Source organism: Anoplophora glabripennis, unplaced genomic scaffold, assembly GCF_000390285.2.
Source record: "Anoplophora glabripennis isolate ALB-LARVAE unplaced genomic scaffold, Agla_2.0 scaffold125, whole genome shotgun sequence".
In the NCBI taxonomy this organism is placed as follows: Eukaryota; Metazoa; Arthropoda; class Insecta; order Coleoptera; family Cerambycidae; genus Anoplophora; species Anoplophora glabripennis.
Genome location: NW_019416266.1, coordinates 1 through 11,925, shown reverse-complemented (window position 1 = coordinate 11,925; position 11,925 = coordinate 1). Strand labels below are relative to the sequence as shown.

The window sequence follows — 11,925 nt, the reverse complement described above, 5'->3', positions numbered from 1 at the left end:
TCTAACTAAAAACTACTTCATAGTACTAAACGTAGTTTTAGGTATTTAATGATTAATTCTTTTTTAACATTAAATGCATATAATATAGCAAACAGAGATATAATGAATGTAATTTTATTAAAAACGAAATCAGTTTCTTACAAGAAAACACTTAACGATGCTACCGAAACAGATGATGTTATTTTCCTTGTTTCAACAAGATACAACTACTCTAGTAAATATAGAAACCAGGTACTACAGATAACTTTGTTCGTTGAGAGGGAAACTTTAGTCACACGTACTTAAAATATATCTAGGTACATTGTAACATATAAAACCTAGCAGCCTTCAGAAACCCAGTCAGTTTAACTGATTTATATCAATATGAAAACAGTGTGTGTGTACATCACTCTCTTCGTTGCAGCATTAGCTTCACCTAGGGTACGTACAGATATTGATTTTTTTCCGTCTTTAGACATTAATGTATCGGTGACATATTGCATACAAAGTGTGCTACATTTTAATGGTATCTGCTACGACCAAACTGGCAGAGAGTGACCTGCTAATCTTGGGTAGTATGCAAGCAAGACCAGAATCGCACTAGGCTAAACAAAGTTTTAAACTAATGACACTGTTGCTTTGTGCTATTGAAGTTGAATAACACTGACCATGCCTCATAGTTAAAACCAAGTCTGGTGGTTCTCCTCACGAACGATCTTAGCTGTTTAATAGATAATGTGGGTGTAATTCAACGCCGATCAATAAAATTTTTTGTTATCGTAGGTCCAACATAACCTTCCTTTCAAAAACTTGTACGTCGAACCCTTAATAGAAAACCCTTCCAATGATGTGATACCAAGAATAATCAATGGTAAAGAAGCTGTGCCGCACTCCAGGCCGTACCAGGCCTACTTGATTGTTCTCTCCAGTGGTATCGGTGGATGGAAATGTGGTGGATCCCTCATCTCACCAAGACACATTTTGACAGCTGCTCATTGCTTAGCTGGGTAAATAAGCATGAAGCTATGTTCTCTGTGTTCTACAAAACTCTGATTTCAGTGCTGCTGGAGCACTAGTACACCTTGGTGCTCACGACGTCGGAGGGACAGCTGAAGCCACCCAAACTGTAGTGGAAAGTAAAAATCTTATCGTGCATAGCAACTACAATGAAAGTGACATCAGCAATGACATTGGTCTTGTCGTATTGGATGAACCAGTGGAGCTCAATGAATACATCGACGTGATAGCTTTGGCCCCTAGCAATATTAATACTGACTACACAGGTTATTTATTTATTTTCCTATCCATTGTAATGATTATTAGTGAAATATTCGAGTTTGGTTTTGATTTTGTACTTGTTGGAAGACTGAGAGCAAATCAAGGATAAAAATGCGATAGTTTTAATCTTCTTCTTGTACAATAATGACTTCTTTCAGGTTACAACGCTACTGTGAGTGGTTGGGGTCTCACTGAAGGGGGACAACCTTCTTCGGTTCTTCTAGAAGCGAACGTCTCGGTTATGAGCAACGTCCAATGCAGGCAAATATACAGCATCGTTATAGACACCCAGCTGTGTACACTAGGAAATGAAGGCGAAGCTGTCTGCGATGGTGATTCTGGTGGCCCCTTAACTGTTGGTGACACTCAAATTGGCATCGTTTCTTATGGATCTGGTAGCTGTAGTGGGGATTACCCCTCTGGATACACAAGGGTTAACAGATACTTGGACTGGTTGGAAGAGAACACTGGTATAAAATTTTAGGTTTAATGTGATTACATCAGACAACCTCAATAAATATTTTATTTCCCTAAAGCTGTTTCCTTACCCATGTCTCTTGTTAACAAGAGAAACGCCATATGGAAGGTGTTTTTTAACAAAGCGACCATACTGTAATGGGAGGATTCTGTAGTCAAATTAGGCGGATCTAACCCAACTTACTTTAACGCAAAAGTTAATAATAATAGGGGTCAATGATGAAAAAAAATAGTTTTTCCTCAATATTTTTTGACATAGTAGATATTTGGATCAAATTTGGTCTATGGGAGCTTATCGTGATGTGGGACTCAAATTTTATTAGAATTTTGCCATATTTTGTAGGTGGCCCTACGTTCTGTATGCAATGCTTTGGTTCTTTATATTTTTATACGAACAAAATGGTCATTCATGTCAACTGTCCCAATGCTCCTAGACGACCATCTTCGTGAAATTTTGCACAGAAATAGCCCTTGATCCTAAACTAAACCGGGTAAAATATTAGACTCTAATATGCTTTTGTTCACAAGGCTTTGGTCTAGAGGACCATCTTGCAATGATCAAGCGCCTGCTCCAAAATCCCCCTACTTTGATTGCTTGTTTTTTCAGTTAGGATCAACGAAGAGGGATGAAATTTAGCTGAATAGGACAACTTTTTGTGCCACATCCAGTCGTGCAAATAAAAAAGCAATTGTAGTCATACCCAAATTGCAAATTGGTGCCAAAGTTGAGCAAAAAAATCAGTTCCTGAAATAATGACCATACTTTAATCACAACTTAAAGATGCTGCAATTTAAATCAGGCAATAATTTTCCCAATAGTAGTCTACATTAGTGTCTCTATGTGCGCTTAATTTAAAAAATTTAGGAGGAAAGCAGAGGATGGCAAAAATGCCAAAAAAAAATTTATGCAAATTTTACCCTATCTTCAGCATCAAAAATCGGAATGTGGGTCATCTTTTATTTTATTTTATTTTTTTGTTTCATTTGAAAGACCGTTGTTTCCTGTACCAAATTTATTGTTTTTTATGTGTCCGGTCTTTCTACATAGATAGAGAAATGGCTCATGTTTTTAAGGTTACTCCTCACATTCAATACGACTGCTAAACGGTAAGAGATACGAAGTAGCTTAAATGGAGGCAAAATTGCATAATCATGGGGCCAACATTATGCCTCTAAAAAATCAAGGCTAACATGTTTAGTTTTCGAAATATTTGAATAAAACCGAAATTTTGGAAATCCGTTTTTGTTTCATTTCAGCTTTGTTTGAGGTGATACTGAAAAAAGAACACTTTCTCATGGCAATTTTTTGCCCTGTGTCGACTGGCATAATCAATTTTTATATGTAACGTTTCGTCTCTCCAGGACTATCATCACCCTGTCAAATGGACTGTGCAGTTGTTATTATTTTCATACGCTACCCCAGATTATAAAAAACCGTTAAAATTGGTCCACAATTACCGGAGATATCGCAAAATCTTCGGGCAGTTAAGATTTGATGTCTCGATTTCCACTTTTGAACGTTTCTGTCTTATTTTCCCTACCAAATTTCAGGTGTAAAAATGTATTCGAGGACGTTTTTTAAACGGTTAAAAATTACTACAAAATGCATTTTTTTCGATATTTTCAACCGTTATTATGAAGTATAAGGGTTGATTGATTTATTCCCGGAATTTCAAGTCTTACTGTTTATAAATAAATAAGTTACGAATTTAAAAAAAACGCCATCTCGACTAAAAATGATCCTAGAAAATTTTTTTTTAAATTCATGATAAATTACCAGAATTACGAATATAAAAGCGGCTTTAAAAAATATTCATTCTTCGCAAAGTTATTAACGAAAAACCTTATAAAAAAATTGGACTATTTGTTTATACGCCTTTTTGTGGAGGTTAGCCTATGAAATTACAATTTCCAGTTGCATATCTTGAAAATATAAGTCAAGACGAAACAAATGAGCCCCCATAAGGCCCTTTATTATAACGCTAACAGCCGCAGTTTTGCAATTGAAAAAAAATGCTATTTCTAATAAACAAATGCAAAAGCTCGTAAACAAATAAATATTTTTTTACCAAATGTTCAGGGTTTCTTAAGGGTAACAAAATACAACTTTTACTGCAGTTGAGAGACGATTTATGCTCTTTTCTTCTATTTATATCAAATTCAAATTTCGCTGTTTTTTTGCAATTATTTAAATTGTTAATGGATTTTAATTTAGTAGGTCTCAACTGAAGCGTTTTTTGAAAACCTATAAGTATAAACAAAAGCAAATACTCCTGTTGGAGAATGCTGTTTAAACAATGATCTTGTTTTAAACCGATACTTTTTGGGAAATTTTATTTCTTTTTGCCTAAACTAACGATTAAACCAAGTTTCAATCTGAAACGAATTTTTTTACATTTTTTTTTTTTTTTCATTTACTGGGCTATTAGCAGTACATCTCTACAGATATAGTAACAAAAATCAAATCAACACTTAATTTTTACAAAATGTAGAATATATTGCGAGTCATCACCTTCTAATTAATCCAAACACTTTTTTTGCCATTGATTGATTACAGTTATCGTATCTTACACGCGTAATATACCGATAAAAAAATTCGAAATACTGATCTCTTATCTCACCTCATCTAACACAGTTCTAAATATAAAAGGACCGCAATTTTTTGCAAACCATCTTAGTTTCTCCAATAAATTCAGTCATGAAGGCAGCGGTACTGTGTATCTTCTTCTCTGTAGCAGCTTGGGCTTTTCCCAAGGTACGTAAGGATTATTTTCATTTCCACCCTTACTATTTTTTTAAATCTAGGGCCAAGATGAAGTACAGTACAACAGGATGTACGTCGACCCTTCAGTTGACGAACTTCCCATTGATCTACTGCCAAGGATAACCAACGGAGTAGAAGCTGCTCCACACTCGATTCCCTACCAAGCTTATTTGATCATCACAAGCTCCACCGGTAGCAGGTGGTTGTGCGGAGGCTCTCTGATATCTCCAACGCTTGTGCTGACAGCTGGTCACTGCGTGGATGAGTGAGTATCAGTTTAAACACTTCACCAGACCAACCGCCTTTTTTCTTCTAACACGTGCCTCTAGCTTCTATTTATTGGTTTTAGTGCCGTTTCGGCAGCGGTGTACCTTGGTGCTCATAATCTTCAGCAGTCAGAACCAACCAGAATTCTGGTAGAAGCCAAGAATTTGATTCGTCACAAAGATTACAACGAAGATAAAATTAGCGATGACATAGGACTTATTGTGTTTGATGATCCTGTGGAACTGAACGGGTCAATCAATGTAATAGCTTTGCCACGACGTGGAGAAACTGATGATTATGTTGGTATGCAACAAATTGTTAAAATTCAGTTCTTCTATGCATTCTATCTTGGTACATGGTACATTTATTTCTTTTAAGGCATTGAAGAACGAAGCAATCTATCTATTTCTTTTTTCTTCCAGGGGCAAATGCCAGAATGAGCGGTTGGGGCCTGGTATCTGGAGATGGAGAGACTTCACCGGTACTCCTGGAAGTGAACAGCACTGTGATCAGTAACCTCCAATGTGGCTCCGTCTACAGCATCGTCATTGACTCCCATGTGTGTACCTCAGGAATTGGGGGGGTAGGATCTTGCCGTGGAGATTCTGGTGGTCCTTTGGTTTATAACAACGCCCTCATCGGGATCGTCTCCTACGGGGCCAAAGGTTGTCTCCCTGGTTACCCCTCTGCCTTTACTAGGGTTACCAGCTACCTTGACTGGATCGAGGAGAATAGTGACTTGAGATTTTAACTTATATTAATGTATTGATTAAATAAAAATCTTTTAATATTTTTATATATTTTTGCTCAAGAACTTAACTTAAATAAAGATAACCTAAAAAAATGGCAGAACAGAAAAAATAAAAACTTTTCTCTTTTTTGAAATTCGATTTAGTGTTAGGAAATTTGAGTTCCTGAATCATTAAATTTATTATTACACAACAGTGTAATATATTATACAGGGTGTTATTTAAGTACGTGGCCAAACATTAACGAGTGATTTTAAGACGAAAAGTTTATATAAACATAGGTCCGGTAATACTTCATTTTCAAGATACAGCTGTCAAACTTTTTCAAAAAACCGCTATTTCCTAAAAATATTAATCCTTTAGCCGATTTTGTTGAAATTGGGCATTGTTGTTTGTTGTAGAAAGAGGCTAACTTAGCCCTAACTAGATTAAAATTATTGAATCAGTGGCGTCGTGGGGAGCACCTTAACAAATATTTTTGGCAAAAAAAGTGCGCCACTGGACTTTTTTAAAACTTTTATAATTTTTTGCGCATTAAGCAACTAAAAATATAACTTGTCTCTTGAATATATCAATAGTTTATTCTAGTTTTAGACATTGTTATAAAAATTAATGCTAGGTAAATAAAATATTTGTGCCTTATTAGTTTTAAAAAGTCAGTGGCGCACATTTTTTTTGTCAAAAATATTGGTTAAAGTGCCCTCAGGATACCGTACGTATTTATATTATAAAGGGTGTTATTTAAATACGTGGTCAAACGTTAAATGGGACAACATAATAAAACATTAAAACTATCAAAAAATATTGTTATTTTTTCCATATCAATAGTCTATTCTAGTCTTAGACATTGTTATAAAAATTAATATTAGGTAAAAAAAATTTTGTGCCTTATTAATTAATATATATTTTTTTGTTGTCCATGCAATAAAAAGATTTTTATTTTTTTTTCTCCAAAAAGGAAGCAAGATATGAAAAAATTAAAGAGACAAAAAAGTTGTATTTTTAGTTGCTTAATGCGAAAAAAATTATAAAAATTTTAAAAAAGTCAGTGGAGAAAAATTTTTTTTTCAAAAATATTGGTTAAGGTGTCCCCAGGGTTGACAGTGGACTTAATAAATTTTTTAATCTGGTCAGGGTAAATTAGCCCCTTTCTACCATAAACAACACTGCCAAATTTCAACAAAATTCAGGAAACAAAAAAGTTGTATTTTTAGTTGCTTAATGCGAAAAAATTATAAAAATTTTAAAAAAGTCAGTGGAGACATTTTTTTTTCAAAAATATTAGTTAAGGTGCTCCCCAGGATGCCACTGGACTTAATAATTTTAATCTAGTTAGGGCTAAATTAGCCCCTTTCTACCATAAATTACACTACCAAATTTCAACAAAATCGGCTAGAGGATTATTAAGTTTACGAAATAACCATTTTTAAAAAAAATTTACCGGATCTATGTTTATATAAACTTTTTGTCTTAGAATCACTCTAAGAATCACTCCTTGAAATTTGGTAACGTACTTAAATAACATCCTGTATTGATACATTCATATACAACGGTTAAGAATAAAAAATGTTTAAATTGCGTTTGTATGTAATGCAATTTTATTTATCTGTTACATCAGCAGACGAATGAGAGGAGAAACGTGTTTCATTAAAAACAAACGAATAGACGGATAATAGTAATCTGATCTAATCATTATCAGTTCAATTCATTTGAAACATTTGTCGAGGATAACATTATAATGAATGTAAGTATATTAATATTTGCACATCCACTTAATACCACGCTTTTGATTAACGATTTATTTTCGTAGTAATAAAAAATATATCTGTAGTGTCTTACGAGATAAAAATATTTTAATCTAAGGTCTTTTTCTCAACTTAGTTTTCTAGGTTATAGAATAAAGCAGTTACTGGATAAGAAAGGTGTCCTACACCTTTTTAACCACGTACTTAATACATTAAAAGGAACAAGTTTTGCCAACTACATTTTCTCGAAAACAGAAAGTTTTGTCCCATTAAAATAACGCTAACGAGCTTTAATTAGCACTAATTTCCATTTTTTATTATTATTTCTGTTTACTCAACTAACCATGTCGGGTAATAAAAGTTTACGTAAGCAGTAGTAGCAGCATTAGTAGGTTGTGGGCTGCCTCAGCCTGACAAATAGCTCATAAGTGGGCTCTTTTCGTCTGACTCTGACCTTTCTCGAACCTTCCTGATGCCTTGACGAACGCCTGGATTGTAATCCATGGCAGGTTCCTCACTTCATCCCCTTATATCCTCCCGAAGTCTGTGAAATGTCCCAAAAGATGGATAGGAGTATCCCCTTCTCCACATTTCAGACATGAATTCAAGGCTCAGCAGCCGTCTCGTCTTAGATCTACTAGGCCCATATATGAAGCTATGAACCTGCCTACATCCTCTGTTCATCCTCCAATTTTGACCTAATGTTTGTTAGGCCCATTTATTAAGGACCCGTTAATGCTACCTTGTGTAATTCTGAGTACTGGTTCAGGTCATTGACCAGCGAACTGATCTGCCCTCTCGTTGCCAGGGATACCTATATGAACCGGAACCCAACCTCTCTTCATCTGGCCCATAACCCCAGGGCGTCTCAACACTCCTGAACGGATAAAAATTTTCTCTTCTACACAGTCCCTTACCCCCTCCTTACTTGTCACCATCAAAATAGCGAAAACCTCTGCTAATACTGTGGTATACATAGGTACCCAATAAAAAGTTTTCCTGGATACCACCTTCTTTCAGGTATATTCCTGCTCCTGAATACTCACCCAAGATCCCAGGGGGACATATCATCCATCTGCTTCCACTGCTCATACTTCCTAACCTCAGCCAATCCTCTGCTGCAACCCCCATATTTATTGTAAACAAATAAAAGTTATTTCTTTTGATGAGTTAAAATGTTGGCTGTTAATTTGTGCTAATGATGATTTTACCTTAAAATAAGATATTAAGAAGATAGACAAAAAGCATTAAGATATTATTAAGAAGATAAGATATTTAAGAGAAACCAATCTCAAAATTTTGAACGACGTATACCCTCAGAAGAGTGTATTTTTAGAAATCGACTTAACACTGTTCAACCATTTGGTAATCCTCATACCGAACTTTTAATTAATTGATTGATAACCACTTCACAGCCGTCTTAATAAATAAACATACTTGGAATATTTTGATAACACTACAAAATAGAAAAATCTTATCTACTCGAAATATTGCAAATATAAAAGGACCTGGTATTTTTAATTAATTTTATTTCACTGAACGTATCCAAGTATGAAGGTGGTAGTACTGTTCTTCCTTGCTGGTGCGTTGGCTTTGCCAGCGGTAAGTAAAATTATTAATTCCATGTGTTGCAAATATGCGAATAACGATTCCTAATACTTCTTCACTATAGGATCTTGATGAGGCAGAGTTTAAAGCTATGTCTGTTGACCCAACATTTAACAAACTTCCTCCAGATTTGTCGTCAAGGATAACCAATGGAGTAGAAGCTTCACCTCATTCAATTCCCTACCAGGCCTACTTAATTGTTTCGGGTTCAAATAAGAGTTGGTTGTGTGGTGGATCCTTAATATCTCCAAAGCATATCCTTACTGCAGGCCATTGCGTTGATGGGTAAGCTTAAGACCGTTTATGCAATAACGAAACATTTTCCCATCTCATTACTTCCAAATTCTAATTTATACCTAGTTACCAATATTTTCCCTCAAAAGACTTATATTCAAATCATCTATTTCTTTATTATACACCAAATTCTTGAACCTTTTAACCCAAGTAGCTTATCAAACTGATAGTAACTAACAAAAGAGCATAGTACATTTAATCTACAGTTTTCTTTTGTTTTAGTGGCATCTCAGCAACTGTATACTTGGGTAGTCACAATCTTCATGAAACCGAATCCACCAGGGTCATCGTACAAAGTCGGCACCTCATACGTCACGAAAATTACAACAAGTCAGACATCAGCAATGACATCGGAGTGATTGAGTTGGAAACAGAAGTGGAACTCAACGAAAACATCAAGGTTATAAGCTTGCCTTCTCGTGATGTAACAGAAGACTATGTAGGTAAGTTGGTGTATAAACTATTTGGTGGTTATGGGAGTACCATTAAAGTGTTCTATCTCTAGGTGCAAATGTGAAACTAAGCGGATGGGGCCGTGTGGCTGGTGACCAGGCAACCTCAGCGGTCCTGCTGGAAGTAAACAGCACGGTTATTAGTAACACGCAGTGCAGGCAAGTGTATTCCATCGTCATAGATTCTATGCTGTGCATTTCTGGGACTGGAGGAGTGGGGTCTTGCAAGGGAGATTCTGGTGGTCCTTTAGTATACGACAACGTTCAGATCGGTGTCGTTTCCTACGGAGCTACAGGTTGTGCTGTTGGTTATCCTTCTGGCTTCTCCAGAGTTACCAGCTTCCTGGACTGGATTGAGGAGAAAACCGGATTGAGTTTATAACTTGTCATAAAATAAATCTCTGATAAAATAAACTTATTTATTATTATTCGTACTGTTGTTTTCATTACGACTACTTTATTTTTACCTCGATTTTCCATTGGAGCAAACCATTTAGTACATGTTATTACCAGATCAATTTTAAGGCTGCTACATTCCTTACTAGTCTTTCATTTTGATACTTTTATCTTCTTCAAGAAGTCAATCAACTTTCTATGAAGCAAATCTAATTTACAAAATTTCTAAGTAAAATCGAGAAAATGTATAAAGCTTTAATTGTCCTTCTCTAATACTAAGGCTATCAACTATTATCTAAATAGCTTTGCTTTTACTTTTCCCTAATAGTTTCTTCAAATGTTTCCTGATCCTTTAACGTATGTATTCAATGGCAACTAAAAAGAAATATAAGTGAGATGTAAGTGCTACATCTACAAATGGTCACTTCTGCTCAGTGTCTAGGTCTTCAAATGGCCAAGCTGGCAGAGAGCGATCTGCTATTTCAAAGGTACTAGGAAAACAAAACCTGTGCTGCTACTAGGCAAAACAATATTCAAAGTGATGATGTTGCAAGAACTAACTACTCTACGGACCAATACCCCAATCAGTATTAACATAAACCAGTAATATTTAGTAAACAGTCGGGCGAATTTCTTAGATCTCATCAGTATACCGTAGGTGAGACAATCAAGGAGTAATCTAGCTCCATATCTGTAGTTAAGACACCAAAGGTCGCTGATAGAAACAAATAATATGTATATGTCGGGTGGCTACGGCTGACGAACGATCGCAGCTGTCTGCTAGGTATTGCATGTATAATTCAATGCTGATTGGGGCATTAGCCAGCAGTAGTTGATTGCTGCAATATCATCAGGTAAAAAAATATATCTAAATTGTATTCCAATTCTTCGGACTCGATTTATTGCTACTAAATGTTCGGAAATAGCATTTTTGCGAAAAGAAACAATTTAGCTTTTTTTCATGATGATTCATTGTGATTCATTGTACATGGAATCTTTGGAATAGTTTTAATCATTTATTATTGTACGTAAATATATAGATTAGAGAATTAAATAGATATTTATTGTTTATTTAAAAAAGCAAACTCAAAGGTTTAACATATTTTTAACTCGTATGACGTTAATACAACCATTATTATTTTTAATCCTACCTTCAAAGATTTTTTGGTATCAGCTAAAGATTTGTTGAGAAATACAAAATGTCGCAGACATATCAACAGATCTATGATTGATGGCAATTATCATGCCCATTTTTGACTAAAAACTCAAAATAGCCCTCCTTATCTGACTCATTAAATAGTACTCTAAATATAAAAGCGAAGCAATGTCTGTCTATTTAGTTTGCTGGATATACTCAAACATGCAGGCGACGGTCTTGTGCATCTTCTTCTTGGCAACAGCTTGGGCTATACCCGAGGCAAGTACATCTTTCCTTTTTATTGTATTTTATACTGATTGTTTTGTTATAGAGTGACTTTGAGGCAGAATTCAACAGGCTCTATGTGGATCCATTAATTGATCAAATTGCTGAGGATGTGTCATCAAGAATAACCCAAGGCGTAGAAGCTGTTCCACATTCCATTCCATTCCAAGCTTACTTAAGCATCTCAACCAATTCTAAGACGTCGTTGTGTGGCGGATCCCTCATTTCTCCAAAACACATCCTGACAGCTGCCCATTGCATAGAAGGGTAAGTCAAAAAGATTTCTAACCAATACCCGTTTCAACAATTGTTAAAAACAGAGTCATTTTTACAATTTTGATTTCAGCGCCGTTACAGCAACCATGTATCTGGGTGCCCACAATTTGCTAGAGCCTGATAACTGCAGGATTACCTTGAAAAGCAAGACCTTCATCCTCCACGAAAACTTTGACAAATCAACAATCAACAACGACATTGGAATCATCGTATTGGA

At 35.4% G+C, this 11,925-nt stretch overlaps 3 protein-coding genes across 3 annotated transcripts; all 3 read left to right on the top strand.

Annotated features, from left to right (window-relative positions):
* Window positions 1-305: 305 nt before the first annotated feature.
* LOC108903518 (transmembrane protease serine 9) lies at window positions 306-5,559 on the top strand. Its single transcript, XM_018705738.1, has 8 exons — window positions 306-420; window positions 763-986; window positions 1,039-1,262; window positions 1,416-1,732; window positions 4,385-4,489; window positions 4,540-4,763; window positions 4,848-5,068; window positions 5,188-5,559. Exons 1-8 carry the CDS (start codon window positions 364-366, stop codon window positions 5,514-5,516), a joined length of 1,701 nt encoding a protein of 566 aa, XP_018561254.1. The 5' UTR covers window positions 306-363; the 3' UTR covers window positions 5,517-5,559.
* Window positions 5,560-8,784: 3,225 nt separating this feature from the next.
* Window positions 8,785-9,997, top strand: LOC108903519 (brachyurin-like). The gene is made up of 4 exons (XM_018705739.1): window positions 8,785-8,861; window positions 8,932-9,152; window positions 9,384-9,604; window positions 9,667-9,997. Exons 1-4 carry the CDS (start codon window positions 8,811-8,813, stop codon window positions 9,993-9,995), a joined length of 822 nt encoding a protein of 273 aa, XP_018561255.1. The 5' UTR covers window positions 8,785-8,810; the 3' UTR covers window positions 9,996-9,997.
* Window positions 9,998-11,369: 1,372 nt separating this feature from the next.
* On the top strand, window positions 11,370-11,917 carry LOC108903517 (chymotrypsin-like; the record flags this gene model as incomplete). The annotated part of the gene is made up of 3 exons (XM_018705737.1): window positions 11,370-11,426; window positions 11,479-11,699; window positions 11,779-11,917. Coding segments are annotated over exons 1-3 (417 nt in total), but the record flags the coding sequence as incomplete, so codon positions are not given.
* Between the last annotated feature and the right edge of the window lie 8 nt (window positions 11,918-11,925).